This window comes from Bufo gargarizans, chromosome 6 (genome assembly GCF_014858855.1).
Source record: "Bufo gargarizans isolate SCDJY-AF-19 chromosome 6, ASM1485885v1, whole genome shotgun sequence".
NCBI lineage: Eukaryota > Metazoa > Chordata > Amphibia > Anura > Bufonidae > Bufo > Bufo gargarizans.
The window spans coordinates 357,611,180-357,634,042 of NC_058085.1; the positions used below are offsets into that span (position 1 = coordinate 357,611,180).

The 22,863-nt window shown below is 42.0% G+C and overlaps 1 protein-coding gene across 7 annotated transcripts in view; it reads left to right on the forward strand.

Annotated features, from left to right (window-relative positions):
- BLNK (B cell linker) overlaps positions 1-22,863 on the forward strand; it is a 265,244-nt gene that overhangs the window by 181,580 nt on the left and 60,801 nt on the right. For 4 of the 7 annotated variants that reach the window (XM_044296228.1, XM_044296230.1, XM_044296233.1 and 1 more), the window contains 4 exons: positions 12,843-12,908; positions 17,081-17,137; positions 20,433-20,485; positions 20,574-20,614. In XM_044296228.1, the coding sequence (XP_044152163.1) occupies positions 12,843-12,908; positions 17,081-17,137; positions 20,433-20,485; positions 20,574-20,614 (217 nt within the window). The remainder of the gene's footprint in view (positions 1-12,842; positions 12,909-17,080; positions 17,138-20,432; positions 20,486-20,573; positions 20,615-22,863) is intronic. The other 3 variants (XM_044296231.1, XM_044296235.1, XM_044296234.1) reach the window with 1 other exon arrangement.

The window sequence follows — 22,863 nt, forward strand, 5'->3', positions numbered from 1 at the left end:
GGCGCAGGCCAGGTCTTTAAAGATGGCTCCCACTTGCTGGTGCCCTAGCCACCGGGTGCCTGCTGTTTTAAATAGCAGACACTGGGGTTAAGGTATGCGATCGACGATAACCTTGATCACATAACCTTAACTCCTCAGATGTCATAGTCAAACGTGATCCTGACCTCTAGGAGTGCAAAAACCCAGAAGGAATGCTTCCTTCCAGACAATCATCGGCTCAATTAAGCAATGTAAAGGGGCCTTTAGTCATACTGTATTTTTAATGACCTTTTGAGTGGAACGTAGTCTGAAATGTTAGAAGGAAGTATAGTCATGGTATTTCATGCAGTGACGTAGACATAACAGGTTTGGCCAAGGATTTATATAATACATGTTACTGTGTCAAAAGTATATTTTGCTTTACTTCTGCTGCTTTTGTCTAGTTTACACAATTCTGAAAATTCTGAGCCAAAAGATGGGGGCACAAGGAGTCTCTAATTAAACCATGTACAGTGGGATGTGAAAGTTTGGGCAACCTTGTTAATCGTCATGATTTTCCTGTATAAATCGTTGGTTGTTACGATAAAAAATGTCAGTTAAATATATCATATAAGAGACACACACAGTGATATTGGATTTACAGAAAGTGTGCTATAATTGTTTAAACAAAATTAGGCAGGTGAATAAATTTGGGCACTGTTGTCATTTTATTGATTCTAAAACCTTTAGAACAAATTATTAGAACTCAAATTGGCTTGGTAAGCTCCGTGACCCCTGACCTACATACACAGGTGAATCCAATTATGAGAGAGTTTTTAAGGGGGTCAATTGTAAGTTTCCCTCCTTTTTTTAATTTTCTCTGAAGAGTAGCAACATGGGGGTCTCAAAACAACTCTCAAATAACCTGAAGACAAAGATTGTTCACCATCATGGTTTAGGGGAAGGATACAGAAAGCTGTCTCAGAGATTTCAGCCGTCTGTTTCCACAGTTAGGAACATATTGAGGAAATGGAAGACCACAGGCTCAGTTCAAGTTAAGGCTCGAAGTGGCAGACCAAGAAAAATCTCGGATAGACAGAAGCGACGAATGGTGAGAACAGTCAGAGTCAACCCACAGACCAGCACCAAAGACCTACAACATCATCTTGCTGCAGATGGAGTCACTGTGCATCGTTCAACCATTCGGCGCACTTCACACAAGGAGATGCTGTAAGCGAGAGTGATGCAGAGGAAGCCTTTTCTCCACCCACAGCACAAACAGTGCCGCTTGAGGTGAGCTAAAGAACATTTGGACAAGCCAGCATTATTTTGGAATAAGGTGCTGTGGACTGATGAAACTAAAATTGAGTTATTTGGCCATAACAAGGGGCGTTATGCATGGAGGAAAAAGAACACAGCATTCCAAGAAAAACACCTGCTACCTACAGTAAAATATGGTGGTGGTTCCATCATGCTGTGGGGCTGTGTGGCCAGGGCAGAGACTGGGAATCTTGTCAAAGTTGAGGGACGCATGGATTCCACTCAGTATCAGCAGATTCTGGAGACCAATGTCCAGGAATCAGTGACAAAGCTGAAGCTGCGCCGGGGCTGGATCTTTCAACAAGACAACGACCCTAAACACTGCAAATTGGTGTGGTATTAAAAAGCAGGAAGTGCTCAACCCCATATGCAGTGGTGCATCTATACTGGGGGGGCAGATCCTGCACTTGTGGCCCGTTGCTAATGGCAATCCCCAGCAAAAATGCATACAATGGAGGATGCCTGCAGCGGACCACAAGTACCACAATGGACATCCTACACAGGATAGCAATTGTGTGGATGTGATAAACAGTCAAAATAACATAACAAAAACAGAGACAGGTGCACTATGCGGTCTTACTAACCCTCATACTGATGTAAAATTGAGAATTAGCCAACATATCCTGCTTGGAGGACATGTCTGAGCCCGAGCACCACGCCAAGGTTTCTCAAGTAGCTCGGGAACCTAACGCTAAACCTACCTGGGCCGTATGGGCAATACCAGGAGCCAGTGGGCGAATTACAGGTGCGCAAGGTCCGACTCAAAGCAATCTCCCAGTTACCTCCAGCATGTGACCATGCATACAATGGTCCTAAACACTGCTCAAAATCCACTAAGGCATTTTTGCAGAGGAACAAGTACAACGTTCTGTAATGGCCATCTCAGTCCCCAGACCTGAATATAATTGAAAATCTGTGGTGTGACTTGAAGAGAGCTGTCCATGCTCGGAAGCCATCAAACCTGAATGAACTAAAGATGTTTTGTAAAGAGGAATGGTCCAAAATACCTTCAACCAGAATCCAGACTCTCATTGGAACCTACAAGAAGCGTTTAGAGGCTGTAATTTCTGCAAAACGAGGATCTACTAAATATTGATTTCATTTATTTTTTGTGGTGCCCAATTGTATGCACCTGCCTAATTTTGTTTAAAGGGAGTCTGTCACCACAATTTGCCCTTAGCACTGTAGCATAACTATAGATCAGTCAAATAGTACCTTTTTGTCTTTTTGTTTGGATGTTCACCAGGGGCAAAAATTGAGTTTTATTCATATGTAAATGAGGGCTCGCAAGTGCCCAGGGGCGGAGTTCGGGCTGTAAGTGCCCAAGCCGCTCTGCCTTCTTCTCACATAACCCCTCCCCAGACTGTTGCTTGGCCCGCCCTGTAAGCCTCCCGCGTCATCCAGTGTACTGGCTGATATCTCGCCGGCGCATGCGCACTGTGATGACCATTGTGGACAGCAGCATCATTCCATGCACTGCGCATGCACTGGCAGGATATCGGCCAGTACACTGGATGACGTAAGAGGCTTACAGGGAGGGCCAAGCAACAGGCTGGGGAGGGGTTATGTGAGAAGAAGGCAGAGCGGCTTGGGCACTTACAGCCCGAACGCCGCCCCTGGGCACTTGCGAGCCCTTATTTACATATGAATAAAACTCAGTTTTTGCCCCTGGTGAACATCCAAACAAAAAGACAAGGGTACCATTTGACTGATCTATAGTTATGCTACAGTGCTATGTAAGTGGTCTATAAGGGCAAATTGTGGTGACAGACTCCCTTTAAACAATTATAGCACACTTTCTGTAAATCCAATAAACTTCATTTCACTTCTCAAATATCACTGTGTGTGTCTCCTATATGATATATTTAACTGACATTTTTTATCGTAACAACCAATGATTTATACAGGAAAATCATGACGATTAACAAGGTTGCCCAAACCTTCGCATCCCACTGTAGAATTGCACAAACATGCCATTGATTTGAGAGGTCACCGTGTAAGGCCTCATGCAGACGACCGTTGTGTGCATCCGTGGCCGTTGTGCCGTTTTCCGTATTTTTTTTTGCGGAACCATTGACTTTCAATGGGTCCGTGAAAAAATCGGAAAATGCACCGTTTTGCAGCCGCATCCGTGATCCGTGTTTCCTGTCCGTCAAAAAAATATGACCTGTCCTATTTTTTTGACGGACAACGGTTCACGGACCCATTCAAGTCAATGGGTCCGTGAAAAAACACAGATGCACACAAGATTGGCATTCGTGATCCGTGGCCGTAGGTGACTTTCATACAGACGGATCCGAAGATCCGTCTGCATAAAAGCTTTTTCAGAGCTGAGTTTTTACTTAGAATATACTGTCGGATCTGAGTTTTCACTAACACAGAGGCGTTCCCATAGTGATGGGGACGCTTCTAGTTAGAATATACTACGAACTGTGTACATGACTGCCCCCTGCTGCCTGGCAGCACCCAATCTCTTACAGGGGGCTGTGATCAGCACAATTAACCCCTCAGGTGCCTTTTTTTTTTGTTTTAGTTTTTTTTTAGTTTTTTTGTTTTTTTAAGAAAGTATTTAACATCAGTTCTTCTATAGATCAGTATGGGGGAAATATATTGGTAGAAAAAAACGCCATGCAAGAACAGAATAAAAAAAAAGCAGAGCAAAAAAATAATGAACAGAAGAAAATGGAATAAAAAAATCTACAATCCTAAAATAAAAATATATAGGCGATACATTCCAGAATCACACCAGAAGCTATATAGGTACATAGCTCAGAACCCTAGCAGTGGGATCAGTTCCCTAGTTGGCCATACATAAAGGTGAAATCTGTACGTCCTGTGCACATCTTTCTGTCTTAGGCCACACCGCGGTTCGTGAAAACTCGTCCTGCCGAGTGCAGGAGCGCACGGCGCCATCGGTTGCTATGACGCCGTGCGCTTCATGCCGCCGCCACTGTACAGTAATACACTCATATAGATCAGATGAGTGTTACTGTACAGCGGCTGCAAAAAGCGCATGGCGTCATAGCAACCAATGACGCCGTGCGCTCCTACACTCGGCAGGACTGATTTTCACGGACTGTGGTCCGTGAAAATCAACGTATATGTGAATGCGGCCTTAAAGGGAATCTGGACCATTATCTACAGTAATACATGAGTAGTACTGCAGATATGGAGTGACTATTTTTTAGTTTCCTCAAACTCCCCCCCTGTTGTCAGGACTCACAGGAGTCCTCTCCATTATGTTAGAACGGCACAGCAGACTTTGTATTGTAGTGCAGCTTTGGTCATGACAGCAGGCAAACTGGGGGCAGTAGGGAAATAAAATAAAAATGTTGTGATCTGGACTCTTATATGTAGTACTATGCATATATGATCGTAGATAATAGTCCAAAATTTGGGTGACAGATTCCCTTTACGCGTTACAGAAGGTTGTTCAATCTTTTTTAACAACAGATCTTTTAGTAAAAGAACAAATAGTACTGGACGCTGAAATATCGGCCAGTGTAATACAGCCTTAAAGGGGTTGTCCGGGTCCATTTTCACCCCGGCAGCCCCCCTGACTTGAGCATCGGAGCAGTTCATGCTCCGATGCTCTCCTTTGCCCTGCCCTAAATTGCGCACGGTAAAGGCATTTTCTGGAGTTTCGTGACGAACCAGGCTCTCCATGGGGCTGCCAGGAAGCCCGGTGACGTCACCGGCACTGATAGGTGGGATTTAGCGCTGCCCTAGCCAGTAAACAGGCTAGGGCAGCGCTAAAGTCCGCCCATCAGAGCCGGTGACGTCGCCAAACAAACTGCCGGGCTAGATCGCGCAGGGCAAGGGCTCATCGGAGCATGAGATGCTCTGATGCTAGCCTCAGGGGGGCTGCCTGGGTGAAAATAAGGCTATGTCTGGGTTCAGCTCTGAACCTGGACAACCCCTTTTAAGTATAAGTGTTTTCAGTTTGGTAAAATAGATGTGAATGTTATCTCCTTTTGAATACACCGTTCTGCACTGTATGCAGGCTCGGACTGGCCCACAGGGGTACAGGTGAATCCCCCGGTAGGCCCCTGAGCAACGTTGGCACCTAGTCTCCCATCCCCTGCACAAGTGTCACATAACCGATTAGACTTACTGCACTACATACATATATTCAATGTACAGCACCTCAACCCGCTACTCCAGATGTAGTGAAACTACAGCTCCCAGCATGCACACTGGCTTGGCTGTTTTTAGAACTCCCATAGAAGTGAATGGAGGATGCTGGGAGCTGTCGTTTCACAACAGCTAGAGTGCCGAAGGTTGCTGACCCCTGGTATAGAGGAAAGCTGCCAGTATCCTCTTCTCCCCAGGACCTACCTTCTCAAAGTTGCTGCAGGGACCCCCACATTCAATTATCTGGTAGCATCTTGCTGCTGTGTGAGCAGGTAATATTTAAATGTATCCGTACGGTGGGCCCCTAAAATAAATGTTACTGGTAGGCCCTAGGCACCCCAGTCCAACACCGACTGTATGTATGGTGTATGTCCTTTCTACAACCTTCTCATGAACTTGTCTATTTGCTAATGGAATATAAAACAAACAACAGATGAAACCCGACTCCTTGCACAGTGATAATAGCATTTTAGGTTGATGACAGCTGTTGTGTCTTCTGAAAATATACCAGTGTTTTCAAACAAAAATGCTGCCATCAGTTGTATTAGCGGACCACAGTGAGCGCTGTACGTAAACGGCCCGCAGATGGGGACTTTAGAGCATGGTTCATTGGGTCTGTATGTAGTGGCAACAGTCTGCAGAATATCTCTATTGTATCCTCATGTTTGTAGTGTAACCATCGGCAGATATTAATTCTAATAATCTCTTATCACTCACTGGAACTTTTTATGAAATCTCTGAGAGATGCAAATATATAAATAAGAAACTTGGCATCATTTTTTAAATATTTATATTTGCTTCTGTAAAGAATTTATCGATGCTTGCACACTGGTTTTCTGCCGTAAGAACATAGTATTTTTTACCATATATCATTTTTGCAAGAAAATGTGACGTTGTGTAATTTTACAATGTTCTCCCGGCTTTTAATAAGTAGGTAGGACAGCGGGCGTAGTTTGCTAGACAGGTAGGTGTTCACCAGACTTGCGAAATGTAACTTTTTGAAAAGCCACATAAAAATGGTGTAATTGTTATCTGATTTCAGTATGGGGGGGTGGTGAAAAAACTACAGTGACACCCCTAGAAAAAGTGCTAGATGTACCAAATTTATCAGTGTGTAATTGTTTGATAAGCTTGGCGTAAATTATGGCAAGGCGTGCTCAAACAAGGCGGACTTTAAAAATCCCCCTAAGGCAAACCCCCCCCCCCCCCTCCCCCATAAGCGTATTAGTATCAGTTCTCTTCACCATTTTGAGTTTCTGTCAAGCTAATTTTAAAAGCAAGAATAGCTTAGACGGCAGAAAAAAAAATGGAACTCTGTTCAGACAGCATTAAAGGGGAAGTCTGGTTTCAGGAGGAAACCAGACCACACTTGGGATGTGCCTGCAATAAAGAATATAGATCATCGCTTATCTCAGGAATGCTCAACCTGCAGCCCTCCAGCTGTTGCAAAACTACAACTCCCAGCATGCCCAAACAGCCTACAGCAGGGCATTGTGGGAGTTGTTGTTTTACATCAGCTAGAGGGCCGCAGGTTGAGCATGCTTGGCTTATCTAGCTGACCCTTCACAGTGGTTCTGGTTCTCTCATCTGGGCTCTGTTTACCTGACTGCAGCAAAGTCATGTTAGCAACAGCCAATCACCGCTCCTTATTGCAGGCACTTCCCAAATGTTGTCTGGTCCTTCCTTCTGAAAACAGACAACCCCTTTAGCATCAATGCGGGGTCCACCATAAGAAGAAACCCTGTCACAGAGGACGATTTAGGCCCACTATTGTTTGAAAAACTAGAGCAAACAGGAAACTTCTGCCTATCGAAAATCTGATTACTAGTCAGAAAATTTTGTAAGTTGAAGACCAAAATGAGATGTTTATGTCACAATTGGCTGGTCACTGGCCATTTTACTTAAAGGGGTTGTCCAAGTTATATTTATTGATGACCTATCCTCAGGATAGGTCATCAATATCAGATCGGCGGGGGTCCGACACCCGGCACCCCCTCCGATCAGCTGTTTTTAGAGAAGGCGTGCGCGGTGTCAGCGCTGCCTCCTCTTCACTGTTTACCTTCTAGCTGTTGCATCTGCAGTGGTGAGCAGGTGTAATTACACCCAAGCCGTCCCATTCATTTCAATAGGAAGGCTTGGGTGTAATTACACCTGCTCACCACTGCAGATGCAACGGCTAGAAGGTAAACAGTGAAGAGGAGGCAGCGCTGACACCACGCACGCCTTCTCTAAAAACAGCTGATCGGTGGTGGTGCTGGGTGTCGGACCCCTGGCCGATCTGATATTGATGACCTATCCTGAGGATAGGTCATCAATAAATATAACTTGGACAAGGCATTTTTTTATTTTTTTTTATTCTGACTAATGACTGATCGGCTGCAATGTGCCGCTCTGTGTCTCATGTACGACCTGCTTACCCTTAGGGCTCATGCACACGACAGTATGGCTTTTTCAGTGTTTTGCTGTCCGTTTTTTACGGATCCGTTGTTCCATTTTTTGTTTCCGTTGTGTTTTCTTTCAGTTTTTCCATGTTATAAGCGAAAATAACACAGTGAATAGACTGTCATCTTAGCAACCATGCGTGAAAATCGCACCGCATCCGTACTTGCTTGCGATTCTTTTTTTTTTTACGCAGCCCCATTTATTTCTATGGGGCCTGCGTTGCGTGGGAAACGCACAAAGAGGAGCATGCTGCGATTTTCACGCAACACACAAGTGATGCGTGAAAATCACCGCTCATGTGCACAGCCCCATAGAAATGAATGGGTCCGGATTCAGTGCGGGTGCACATTGTTCACCTCACGCATTGCACCCGCGCGGAATACTCGCCCGTGTGAAAGGGACCTAAGGGTGGCACGGCCACCAGTCAAGATTTGTGATGCAGTTTTGGAAACCTAATCCAGGACTGTAATCAAAAAGAGGAAAGGTTGTATTTGTCCTTTACACTGTCTCTCCTTTTATGATCCATTCCTGATTTTGGCTTCCAAAACTGCATCGGGAAACCTGACCCTGTGACCATACACGTTGATGACTAAGCCTTTACAATGGCCAAGCCTACATTGGGCAAAACTTTTTCTTAGCCAAATATATGGGAGCAGATTTTTCTAATACTGTTTGTGTAAAATAACATATTAACACTTTTTAGTAGGATAGGGTATTTTAAGGACCATGAAAGGTCAGCACTTGTGTGACGTGTCAATTGTGACAGTTCTTGAGACGACAATAGTATTTGGAAAGGTTAGGAATCCTCCTAACTCAGCATATTATTATTAGCTTTACAAATAAGGAAACTTAGAAAACCATGATGTAAGGGGTTTTACTAGTTAACCATATATGTCTGTTATAATGGTAAATTTAGGATACAATGTAACTCTATGGAGAGTCAACCTATAAAAAGGCTTTGTCTCATGACGTTGGCAGAGCATTCTTTGACAAGACACCTGTTGCTCTCTGCACACACATTCACACATACACACATACACGTTACTTTAAGGGAATCACTTTTTCTTCACTCATTCTAAATTGGTTTATTACATGCTTGTTATCTTTTGAGATTCTTCTGCTGTATTTAATATTTTTCTCTTCCTAAACTTTGTAACTGTTTCTTTTTATGCGAATTAAACCCTTTTAACTTTTATCTTTCATCAAGAACTCTCCATATTTTGTTGGCTCCTTCTGAAGCATCTCTTATAAAATTAAGAAATGCTGGACGATATTTAACAGTTTGAAGGGAACCTATCACATTGAACATGGTGTCTGAGCTGTAGGCAGCAGGTTATAGAGCAGGAGGACCTGAGCAGATGGATATGGAGTTTTATGGGAAAAGATTCATTAAAACTTATTCATTAAAATTCCTGCTCATTCTGGGCGTTGCAGTCCAAGAGGCGGTCCTATCAGTGATTGACACCCTCTTCTCTATGACTGTGTATACAGAGAGAGCTGTCAATCACTGATAGGACCGCCTCCTTGACCTGAATGAGTGACAGAATGGTCTGCGGTGCTCTTTCAAGGGGATCCTGAGAGTACTGAGGGGGCGCCACAAGGACAGTTAAGGTAAATTGAAGTATTTTTAATGACAAATAAAAGCTCGACACGTTTTGGGGTAAAATCCCTTTTTCAAGAGCAAAGTGACACAAGGGGATTTCACCCTGAAACACATTGAGCTTTTATTTGTCATTAAAAAAGACTTCTAATTTACCTGGGAAGCCTCAGTACCATCCTTTTGGGAACCAAGAAGCCTGACTTACCATCTACAAGCGACCTCGGAGGGGGAGGCTGAGGTATAGGTGTCTTGAGTTTATCCTATACCTCCCTCCCCAGTAAAGTAAGTCTTTTACCATTTTATGAAAATCCTTCCACACACCAACGATCATCGATCGCTTTATAGTGGTTGTATACGGAAGGAAATACGTGCATGTATATATATACCTCCTTTTATTCATACCCAAATATCCTGATTGGTTTATAGATTCTCACCTTACCTTCCATTGTCAATAATCATTGACAACTATAATTTTCTAGTCTCCATCCTAAATTGTCCTTGTGGCGCCCCCTCGGTACTCTCAGAATCCCCCTGAAAGAGCACCACAGACCATTCTCTTACTCCTACTTACCTAACAGTCCACAATTGTGTACTGTTTCTCTTCTTTTTTTTTTTTTTTTTTTAGCACCACCAACATCAGTGTTTGTTTTGTTTGCTTGGTTTTGTATCTACCTCTTTTATTACTTCCATCACCAACTATCACCATCCTGTGCATCCCCTGGCGCCTTCTAATCTCCTTTCCCTCCCTCCTTTCTTTCCAAAATTTCCCTACCACAATATATTCGTCCTTCACTCCTTTGTTTCCCTTATTTGCCAATTATTATTATTTTTTTTCTCCTTGACCTAAAAGCCTAGAATGAGCTCCTCCTGCTCTGCAACAAGCTACCTGTAGAATACTTAGAATTTTCATGGTGACAGGTACAGTTTAGCCATCATAAACCTAGAAGAGACATTTTATTAGACTCCGTTCTATCCCTTACACCACCTCCTGGCTGGCTGACTCTATACCAATATTAATAATGGCACATCCTTTAGGGTACAGCAAAACTTAGCATGGGCCCCCTGCACCTTGTTTCCCAGTGTATGTGTGTCAATCACCCCCAGGGAGTACACATGAGCAACATCCCAGATTTCTGATGAATTTGTGGGGTGTTTTGTTTTGTTTTGTTTTAAATCAAGTGGAAGAAATTTTAATTAAATGCAAACTGTAATAAAAAAAAAAAAGTTGCCTTTGGCCTTTAACCACTTTATCTAACTTTTATGTCAGAAAAAGTGGAACAGACGCTTCAAATATATGGCACTCATTCTGACCACCATGTCTTTACACCAGAAAACTGTCAAAAATACCTTGATAAATCTCCTTCTCTTCCATTACAAAGCTAGCTGGCTGCCTGCAGCCACCACTAGGGGGAGCTCAGTGACTAGGAATTTATACATCTACCATAGGAGCTATAATAATCTCTTTGTATTGAGCTCCCCAGTGGCGGCTTTGTGAAAATGCAGTGTTTTCACACATGGAAGAGAAGAGCAAGTTCTTATGGCCTTTTTAAGTGATAAAAAAAAAATCATGTGTGAAGGAAGCCTTAGAACAGTCTGCTTCTGACCATCAACTATAACTGAATGGTTTTCTTTCATTTCCTCAAATATATTTCCTGCACGCTGCCAGATGTTTGTCATGAAGGCAGCTTTCTTCTCAGGCTGTGTTTCCACATTCGGGTTTTTTGAGTGCAGTTTTTAAAGCCAAAGCCAGAAAAGAGAAATACCAAAAACTACAGTTTATAAAAAAAAATCTGAACTTGTAAACCTAGGTTTTAGGTGTATGCACATAGTTTTATGCAGATTTTGCGAGTGGATTTTCTTGCGGTTTTTACTGCATTTCCGCACTAAACGTTACTTGCTGATTTTGAGGCATTGCAAAGCGTGAGATCTACATGCTGTAAAGTTCAAAATCTGCTCCGCAAGTCAATTTCTGGATAGTGTTCATGAGATTTAGAAAATCTTGTCTACCTACCTGTTACCGTATAACGCGAAATTCCACTCTTAATAAGCACAGTGTGCATACACGCTTTATGTCCATTAGGCATGCTCTCCACCAATCTTTCATGTTATTTGGGTACTTTCTCATGTGCCATTTCGATGCAGTTTTTGGAGCCATTGTCTGGATTGGATTGTAAATGGAGTGAAGCATCTAGGAGAGAGTTTACTTTTCACTTTTTTTTTCAGTCCTGTTCTGGTTTTGACATTAAAGGAAAGCTTACCACTTTACTAGGAGGTGTGAATCCACCATCTCCTTATTAGGTGCGCTGTCCAACTCCTAATTTTTTGACTCCCAGGACTCTACCAGGCTTCTCCTAAGGCTACATGCACATGACCGTATGTGTTTTGCGGTCCGCAAATTGCGGATCCGCAATAAAAAACATAGCCTAAGATTGTATCCAAATCCCCTCTAAGCTCTTTAATGCAAAGTAATGTCAAAGTGATAAAATTGTAACAGACAATTTTATTAGATTGTAAGCTCTTGTGAGCAGGGTCCTCATTCCTCTTGTTGCAATTATTGATTTGTCTGTTGCTGTGTTGTTTATGACTGTTTGTACATGAACCCCTGAACTGTAAAGCGCTGCGCAATATGTTGGTGCTATATAAATAAACATTACTATTACTATTATTATTATTATTTAATAACGCACAGCATTGTCTCCTATTTTTGAACCCTATGGGTTCATGTGATCTCCCTGCTTCCTGTCTTCTGATCTGAAAAATGGCTGACACCATTTTGAGAAATTCACCCATTTTGGATTCAGTTTCGACCCAAATTTTTGGAAATTCGCTAAGTCAATTTGCTAATCTCTGAACATCACAGATTAAGGTCTCTTGCACACGAACGTCCGCAATGCACTGGCACCGACCGCGGGCCAACCGCATGTGGATAGCAACCCCATTCACTTGAATGGGGTCTGCGATCCGTCCGTTTTGCAAAAAGATAGGACAGGTTCTATCCTTTTGCGCAGCGGAAGCACGGAACGGAACCCCATGGAAGCACCCCGTAGTGCTTCCGTAGGGTTCGGTTCCGTGCTTCCGTTCCTCATCTCCGGATTTGCAGACCCATTCAAGTGAATGGGTCCGCATCCATGATGCGGAATACATACGGCCGGTGCCCCGTGTATTGCGGACACGCCATATGTGGGCCACAATACGGCCACTGGTGGCACACGGTCGTGTGCAAGAGGCCTTAGACACATTTAACAAATCATAAATTTAGTGCAAACTAAAAGTGGCTTAAAGTAAACCTCTTCACATATCTGCAGCAACTCCGTTTGTCCGCAGGTGATAAACCCATAACCTAATGAGAACAGCAACTGATCAGATCTTTCTTTTCTTCTCCTTGCAGGCAGCTCCAGAGAATTGTCAGTGACATAAAGAAAAATGAATCCGGGCTATTTAAAAAAATCAAGAAGTAAGTCATTTTATCAAATAATGTCCGAATGAAGAAATATTTTTTCTTTTACTTTTCATTCAACATGGGATCTTCGTTATTATATTACTATAGGGTCACCAAACAGGATCAGTTCTAGATAACCTTGCTTCTAAATGAGGACTCACTGGTGACCAGTCAGCAGCTGCACATTTCTCCTGCAGTGGCCTCTACAGGATAAATGTGGTATTACAAGATGTCAACTCATTTTAGCATTTGTCTCTCATATATCCTGAAACTAGGAACCCAAACCATGATGTCCATATGCTCCTGTAGGGCAAATGGACGTGAGTTATGCTAATTAGCTAAACACTTCTCGTTTTAAGAATACATTTAGGTTACAGGGCGATCCTCTTTTATTGATAGTCTATTTGAATGTGGCTTTTGAAAAAACAAATGCAGGCAGTACATTGCAGGGCGGATTCCTTTCTATATATCCGCCTGATAATGAGTCCATGTTTTTAAGGCTGCAAAATTATGTCAGGCAGTGAGTAATATGAATGGAGCGCCATCGCCCTGACCACATTTCCTGTCTTATCTTGCTGGGTCTTCGTGCGAAACAGATTTATGTTGCAACTTTTGAAGCAGAAGTATCACAACTAAAATACACTGAAAATACACATACAGAATTCATTTTACCGTAAAACCTTTGATTGTGTCCTACTCTTTAGGGATCAATCAAACGGTACAAAGGAATGGGATCAATATCAAAGTAATAAACAATCTTCATAATCCTCTCTATGGAATTGTTTCAAGTATTAGCCGGATCCGTAGCTAGAATTCCTATAGCCCCACAGCAGGCAAGCACCCCCCCCCCCCCCATTATATACTGGCCATAGTATGAATTACATTAATACAACCAGTAGTATAAAAACTGTTATTCAAGGGGTTGTATTAGTGGGTGTCCAACACCCAGCATGCCCACCTATCGGTTGTTTCAGGCAATCGCAATGCCGAGAACGATATAGTCTACTGAGCACAGCTTCATACCTGTTGTGATGGCCATGCCATTGTACTGCTGATTAGTGCGCACACAGATGCCGGGAAATACACAATGTACGGAACCTTCTGCTTTCACTCTATCGTTTCCAAAACTGCGTCTGCCCAAAACAGCTGATTGGTGGGGATGCCGGGAGTCGCGAGGGTAGGTCGTCAGTATCTGTAGCCCAGGAAATCCCAGGAGGGAGTCTGTCATCTCCAAAATCAGATTCAAAGTAAGCATTCCCCATGTAGGGCAGGTGCCCTGAAACGTAACCATAATCTTTCTTGTAAAAATCCAGTCTTCTTATTTTGAGAAATGCTTCTTTTTCTTTTTATGCAAATTACATTTTTGGGGCACCATTAATTGAATCCAAAAGTATTGGCAACCTCTCAAATACCATTGCGTCAGAACTACAGGCACCCGACCTCAGCCCTAAGCAGGGTTCCCAACTGTCCAGAAATTTCTGGACAGTCCACAAAAATAGGCGACTTTTTTGCTGTGTCCATGAGAAAAAAATACAGGTTTCTGTGATTTAATTTTTTTTAAGGCTGCTGGTACTTCACTAGATTATTTTGGTGGTAATTATCATCATTTTACAGTTCACAGTAAATACTGGTAATGAGGTGTTATCACTATATGCTATAGACATGTATTACTTATCTTTATCATTTAATATGGCTTTCCATTTTGCTCGTAATTTTTTTTCGGTTATTTGTGATTTTTGGATAAGTTGTCCAGAAAGAAGAAATATTTTGGTTGGCAACCATGACCCTAAGTACGTGCATATAATAGCACCCTGCGGGGTACTACTGCTCCCAGCACCCTGGTGTGTATTATCCTTTCTAGGCATCTTTTGCTAATTACTTATTTAGTAGCTGCTATTTTATGCATGTACTTAGGGTAGAGGTCGGGTGTCTGTGGATCTGATGCAACAGTATTTAAGAGGTTGTCAATTAAATTTTTTTTTTCAGATTTATTTATGCAAAGCCCTCATAGCCTTGCAATTTCCTTAGACGGATGGGTTTTTCCACTGCGGATAGTTATTTATTTATTTTTGTATTAGAAGGGATCTTAGAAGGGAAGCAGTATCAGTATATGACATGTCGTTTATGTCCCAGGCTGTGGGTATGCTTTTAAACAATTTATGATATTTAAATAGACTAATAAAGATGTTTTTATATTTTGTAAAAAATAAATGTGTGGTGCCATTTTTTCTTTTGTTTGGAATTGATTTATAGAGTACCACACAAATCGGCATTGGTTTATATGTACTTGGCCAACAATTATAGGTAGTGTGCTCCAAAAGCATAACCACAAAATTCCTTTTTGGGAGTGCTGAAGATTATTATCTTTTTGTAGCGAGAGTGAGATAATGAGCTAGATATGACGTTAAATAGATATGAGATAATAGATTAAAATATATATTCTCCTGAAATCCAAAATGTTGGAAACGCATCATGTTGGTGAAAATACCAAAATTCCATCTATAAGATGTAAATATTAGTTCTGTTCTGATTCTGCCTGTACAACATTATTTCATGTATGTATCACTTTTCATTTTCTTTTCTTAGTGCTGTTTTTTAGGATTATGTAATTTCACAATCAGCACTTTTTAATCTCCATGTAGCATTTTTTACATTAAATCCCAAAAATATCGAATAATCAGTGTTGTTCTGATAGAACCAAAATAGAACAAACTGTGCTTTGCACTCACAGTGAAAGTGATTATTTACGTATATTGATTTAATTTAAATATTGATGTCCTTTAGTCAGGATAGGTCATCAATATCTGATCTGGGGGTATGAATCTTGGCATCCGGGTTGATCAGCTGTTTGAAGGGGCTATAGTGCTCAAATAAGCGCTGAGGCTACTTCATAGTATACCATGCACAGCCCTGTACATTGTATAGCGGCTGTGCTTGGTACTGGAGCTCAATCCCATTGACTTGAATAGGACGGAGATGCACAAATGCCATGCGACCACTGAACATGATATCACAGGTCAAGGATGATGCTGCCGCGTCCAAATGCAGCAGCCTCTTTCAAGAACCGATAGGCGGAGATACTGAGTCAGACCCCACCAATCAGACTGGCTGCAGGCCCCCCACTGATGTCTCAACCGGATGTGCTCCTGCTGCATGCCCATTATGCAACTGTACAGGAAAACACAGGAACAGATTAATTCAAGATATCAGCGGGAAAACCTGCAGCCGGTCAGGCAGTCATGTGAGCCCAGGGCAGATTGCAGAATCGGCAGTGCAAAGGAATGATAAGTAGTAGTGAAATGATCCTCCTTTCACAGCTTTTCTGAAAGTTTGAATTTAGTAAAAAACCCAGTGCACCCCTTTAATATATTTCTGAAAGGATTTTCTATACTTCAAGCTCTTAAACTGGTACTGATCCTGTTTATAAAATGTTAATACTATAGTAAATGGGGGACATGGTTAGGGGATGACTATTAGATCGGTGAGGGTTCTACCGCTGGGACCCCCCACCAATCCTAATAGTTAATCCTAATCTTAAACCAATACTAATCTAATAGTTATCCCCTATCCTGTGGATAGGGGATGTTAATGTAGCCGGAATACCCCTTTAACTTCCCAAAAAGCAAATCAGCAGACCAAGCTCTTTTGAGTCACTGAACAAGCAGGAGATCCTTGCCATCGGAACTCAGTAGCTAACAAAGGGTATGGTGGAACTTAGAACCAGTTATAGATAATTTTTATGTAAATCTTCTCTTTATGGCAGTTCTAAAATAGTGTTCACAGAGAAATGTATTCTTGAACAGCCACTGATTTACTCAGCATCAAGTTAATAGGATTGTCAGCAGACCATGAATTCAAGGATTGGCCATAAAAATTATTGCCTCTAGATTTATGGAAGACTGTCTGTAGATTATTAAGAGTTTTTTATTATTATTATTATTATGCAGTTGACAGTTATTTCTAGTATTCTGAGCTATAAATGCATATTGCTTATACTTGTCAATTTTTTTTTTCCCCATTTGTTGGTAAAAAAAAATTGTTGGGTGTCAATGATATTTAGTAAAAAAAAAAATTAAGAAGGTTGACAACGCTGCTCCTTATTGTTTACTATCTTTTCTTAGTCGTAATTTGATCCATCGTTCTGCAGTCTATGGGTGTAAGCTCTGTCTCTGTCCCTCAATATTTAGGTTCCAAAATGATCAGGTGGCGTTAATTTGTAAAACTGGGAAAGATACATGGGATCGGTATGGAAAATCAATCCTTGCATGCTTCAATCTGCACTTTGATTGCTTTACCTCCTCCTCTTTTTGTGTTCTGTGTTGTTTGTAAGAAACCGGTGCACTTAAATGTTTTATTTCATCTACAAATGTGGATCCTATGTAACATACTTGCTAACTCTCCTGGAATGTCCAGGAGGCTCTCATCGCCACACGGAGCAGCCTTCCATGCACTTTACTAGTATGCACTCCGGGTTGCTGCATCATTAGGTGCAATGCCACCCCCCAATGGGCAATGAGGGCTGGGGGGGTGCATCACAAAAAGGAGCATGACTTGTAAAAAAGGGGCATGGTCCAAGAAAAGGGTCCTGTTGTGAACAACTCTGGTTACAAGTTGGCAAGTACTGTATGCTACATACAGTAAAACCTGTTTGAGACGACCATCCAAATGACATTGAAAAGCGGTCTTCTTTGGGGATGAGAAGAAACTGGCCAGTAGGCATAATATATAGTGGACTAATAATCTATCACAGGAAATATGGGGTATATAAAGGGGTGCTCTTTTGGAGAGATTTATATAGGCAGCTGCTCTGGGGTCTAGTGAAAGGTGGACCCCTACTAAGGTACATGGCTTCTCATCTACAAACATCTACAAAAGCATTTGATGGCAAAAAGAGATGTTGGCTACTCTGCTTTCTATCCTTCAAATGATGGCAAGGAAGGGATGAATAAGCACAGTCTCAATGTGAAGAGTGTGATCCAAGCTGACATAAAACACGAGTGGGGATATATTTGGGTTGCAATAAGCCTACCCTGCTCTTGTATAGGCCTCTGATCTCGTGAACAAATAAGGATAACATTGGAGTCCAAATAATCTTCCACCACACAAAACTAAGGTGTGCTTTCCCATACATATGAACATCTTTCAGAATGTCTAGTCTCTGGGCCACAAAGGTCCAACAGAAGACCCCATATGAAGCAGGAGCTAGAGCCATTTACTTTCCACTAGGGTCTATTTCTCATTGGGTTGGTATAAATAATAGATCTTAATGATATGTCCTGTGTGTACAATGACAACAAAGGTAAAGAGCTACGGTAATTGAAAGAGAACATGTGCACTGTATATACTGTCCTGTATAGATGGCGGCTAAAAATATTTCTTGGAGGGTCACAGGAATCCCAGTTTGAAACAACTGTGGTCTCATGAAGACTGTGAAAAGTAGAAATATCAGATTGATGCAATTATGTCTCAGGCAGATATGTAATTTATTACAGGTGTGGACTGATTAGACACTGGATCTTGCCACATCAGGACATAAAAGTGCTTCCCCTGCTGCTCTGTAAGAAGACTTTCAGAGGCTACTTCTGGGTAGTGTACCTCTTGGTGAGAAATCATCGACTGCTAGACATGCCTCTATGACAGATGCACTTGAAGACTATTTGTCCAGTTGATCGATTTTAAGATGGAGGCATCATTGGACTGAGAGCAGCAGGATGGTTGTTTCGACAAATTGCCTGCCTTCTAGGCCATTCTGACCTAGCTGTTAGATGTTGGGAGCAGTGGTTACATGAGGGCATGGACACATGGTGAGAAGGCTTGGCGACCACCAGCAGTGAGGATAATTTGATCGTCTGACAAGCATGAGCAGCTCCCACAGTTTCGTTGTCCACTATCCACACACAGGTGGCACTATCATTACCCACAGCTATCTCTGCCCGAACCATTTCCAGGTGCTTAGCAGAAGGAAATTTGGTGTCATGGTGCCCATTATGTGTCCTGTCATTGACAGCCAACCACCGTCTCGTTTGTTTGCAGTTGTATAGTAAATGAGAAAACTGGCCTGCTACAGACTGGAATCATAAACTCCTCTTTAGTGATGAGTCCAGGTTCTGTTTGTGATCCGAGAACGTTTGAGTATGGAAGCCTCATGTTGAAGCTGGCATCCCAGCTGGTCCCACAAATGCTGGATTGCCGATAAATCTGGCAACCAGGCAGGTCAAGGAGGTGTTTCAATCCTGTGCAACTTATGAGTGCACAGGATCTACAGGCCCAGCTAAAACATCTATGGGCAAATGTGCAGCAGGATACCGTACAGAAACTGTATGCCTTCATGTCCAACCATATCTCGTCCTGTATCCAGGCCAGAGGCAGCCCAACAGGGTCCTAGAGCCTCCTTTTTCCCAAAAAACTTGCTCTAATACTGTAATCACATACATATCTCATCATTACACTCAAACCTAGAAAGTTTCATTCCATTCCAACAATTCCTTCTTGGTGCATTTTTTCTGTCAATGAGTGTATAATGCCACGCTGTAATCGTGTAAAGGTTGAAGGATTTAGAATCATGTGATTATGAGTGGAGGCCAATGCAGACACTTGATGCGCTTTTTATAACAGTGCAAGTTACTAGACAATAGCCATGTGGTTATTACTAAAAATAAGAAAAACAGAAGTAAAAAAAAATCTTAAATAGTCACAAACCTTTCAAAGAACTTTGCATAAATAAATGATACAGGAAAATATGGAAAACTTTGTAATGTGTTTTAAGAGAAAAATGCTTCTTTCTCTCTTTAGCAGCTCACTCTTCCCCTCCCGTTTCCATAGACTTTCATGGGCAGCATGTAATCTGATCCTTTAGTGACCAGACAGTCCGTCTCCGTCTCTGAAAACAGATTTAGCAGTAAAGAATGGAGAGTCAGAGAGAGAGGCTTTTTTTCAGCTCAGATATATTACAAAATTTCTTCTATTTGGCAGCATAAGGTAGTAACAGATACTTAATAGTAGCTCAAATAAGTGTAGCTGATAGAAAGCCATCATTATTGTAGTCCAGGTCTGAAAAGAGCCATGGCTGCCTGAAAAGAGTCAAGGTTATTTTGAACTCCAGCTCTCCCTGCCCACCCTCTGATAATTGCCAGTATTCTCCTGTATTACACCAATAGATTATCTTTCCAATTAGAGCAATAGTTGTGTGTGTGTGTGTAATAGGCCATCTGACTAATGATTGGTCAGAAAATGTGGAATACAAATTGGTGCAATACAGGCCTAAGGAGAGAACTGATAATGATTGATCGGAACGTCCTCTCCAATGTTGATAAATCTGCTTCATTGTCTATTTGGAAACCGTAACCACTTATTTTACCAGCCTCACCTACTGTACTAACCGCATATTTAACACGCTTCGCATTGCACTGATTGTGTATCTGTCCGGCATTTGGCCTAAACCATATAATGTAGCATTTTTATGTTCTTATGCTACTTTTGCCAGTTTTTTTTCTTACTTTGATGAATTTGCTGTTTTTAATCCATTATGTCTTATTGTAGTATGAAAAGCAAGCCAACTCCACCGACTGTCCCAAAAAGAGACTACCAGACAGGTAAAAGAAGCTAATATTTTTTTTTTTGTCATAGATTTTTTTCTTTATTCTTCGTCTCGCTATAAAATATTATGGTTTTTATCTCCAGGTCCACCAAATGAAGACGATGACGAATGGGGCGATGACTTTGTAAGAACAATTCTTATATATATGAAACCGATGCAAGTTTATACACGTTATAGTGGCTTACCCCTCTAAAACTCTGGATTCACAGAAGGTGCTCTGACAATTGGACCCCCCACTGCCAAAAGTAAATTAAATGTATAGATATTGACAGTGTAGGGATTTTCTCTGGTAGGCAAGGTAAGCGGACGCAATGCAGAGGCAAGACCACATTTGAAAAACAAAAGTCCAGTGTTTATTCACACAGAAAAGAAAAAACAATGCTTTACAGGGTCCTGGTGTTAGTTCACACAGTTAATTCCCCAGAACAACATAAATCACCTGGCAGACCACAGCAGGCTTTAGGGCGCCTGACTCCCAGCAGGGGGCTCTCATGTGGCTCTCAGCCTTGCAGCATGGCGGATCTCCTCAGCTTCCAAAAACAGAGCTTCCACACAGCTCCACTATCATTTGGAGGATCATACCACACCCAGCTGAGCTGCTGGCTGGGTTTTTAAACCTAGCCCAAAACCTGGCCTGGGTGTGGGGAACAGTTCCAGATTGGCTTTACAGCCACACTAAGTAAAACAGTGTCAGCGAGCACTAGCTGCCGCTGACACACAAAATTACCGGTTCCTATCTCACAGAGGCCAGGAACCTCGGTGACACGTACCTTCTGTCCATGACTGACCCTTGCACCTTCCTACAACAGGCACACTCCACCTAGAAATTTGCACTTAGACATTACTAGAGATGGCCTTGTGGTTCGCCCGGCGGTCTTTTCGCGGTGAACTTTGTGCGTTCGCGATTCACCAAACATGCGAACATATGGCGATGTCCGCCTGCGCCATATTCTTTTGCATTGCACCGAACTTTAACCTATGACACATCCATCAGGTGGTATTAAGAGAAAAACCACCGCACACTCAAGGTTATCATGCAAAAAAAAAATTTGATTCTGACATATCCTCCAATGGGTACATAAGTAATAATGTAGAGATGCCAATATTGTGACGTTTCGGTCGCTCCCGACTTTGGTCACATAAGTCACGAAAGAAGAGTGTAGGCAGAAAGGAGGACCCCCGTGGGACAGCGGGAATGCACTCTTCTTTTGTGACTTATGTGACCAAGGTCCGGAGCGACCGAAACGTCATTAAGACTTGGAGTCACAATATTGGCATCTCTACATTATTACTTATGTACCCATTGGAGGATATGTCAGAATAATTTTTATTTGCATGATAACCTTAAGTGTGCGGTGGTTTTTCTCTTACTACTATTTAACCGGATCATATCCACTCCATTGAAGCACCTCATAGACTGGACAACGAGTGAAACCTTAACAATCTATTTCAACATCCATCAGGTGGGACAGGACAGCCAATTGAGACGTTTCAGCACATGGACACACCGCCACCCTATTAAAGAACCCAATCTGGCAGCCATTTTACATTCTGTGTTTTGCCAGTGTAGGGAGAGGTTGCTTTGTGGAGCAGGGACAGGCTGTTAGGGACACCAAATGCTAGCTAATAGGGCCACAGAAGTCCTTTTTAAGGACTGGTTATAGGTGTGCTATCGATAGGTGTGACAAACTGAGGGGTGTGAAATACTTATAATATACTTTCTAACATAGAAAGTATATTATAGCGCATTTGTATTGTGCAGCAGTTGTGTGCGATTCTAAAGCAATACCGCAGCTATATAGAGGGACAAACGCTATTGGAACAACTATTTGCAACGGGTGTAATATACCTGTTGCCCCCAAAAAAACTGATTTGAGGGGTGTGATATACCTATAATATACTTTCGAACATAGAAAGTATAGAGTGCATTTGTATTGTGCAGCAGTTGTGTGCGATTCTAAAGCAATACCGCAGCTATATAGAGGGACAAACGCTATTGGAACAACTATTTGCAACGGGTGTAATATACCTGTTGCCCCCCAAAAAACTGATTTGAGGGGTGTGATATACCTATAATATACTTTCGAACATAGAAAGTATAGAGTGCATTTGTATTGTGCAGCAGTTGTGTGCGATTCTAAAGCAATACTGCAGCTATATAGAGGGACAAACGCTATTGGAACAACTATTTGCAACGGGTGTGATATACCTGTTGCCCCAAAAATAAACTGATTGAGGGGTGTGATATACCTTGTTCCACAAAATACTGATTGAGGGCTGCGATATACCTGTTGCCCCAAATAAACAGGGTGGTGTAATATAACTGTTATGGCAAAAAATAATCAGTATTTTATTGAAGCAGGTATATCGCAG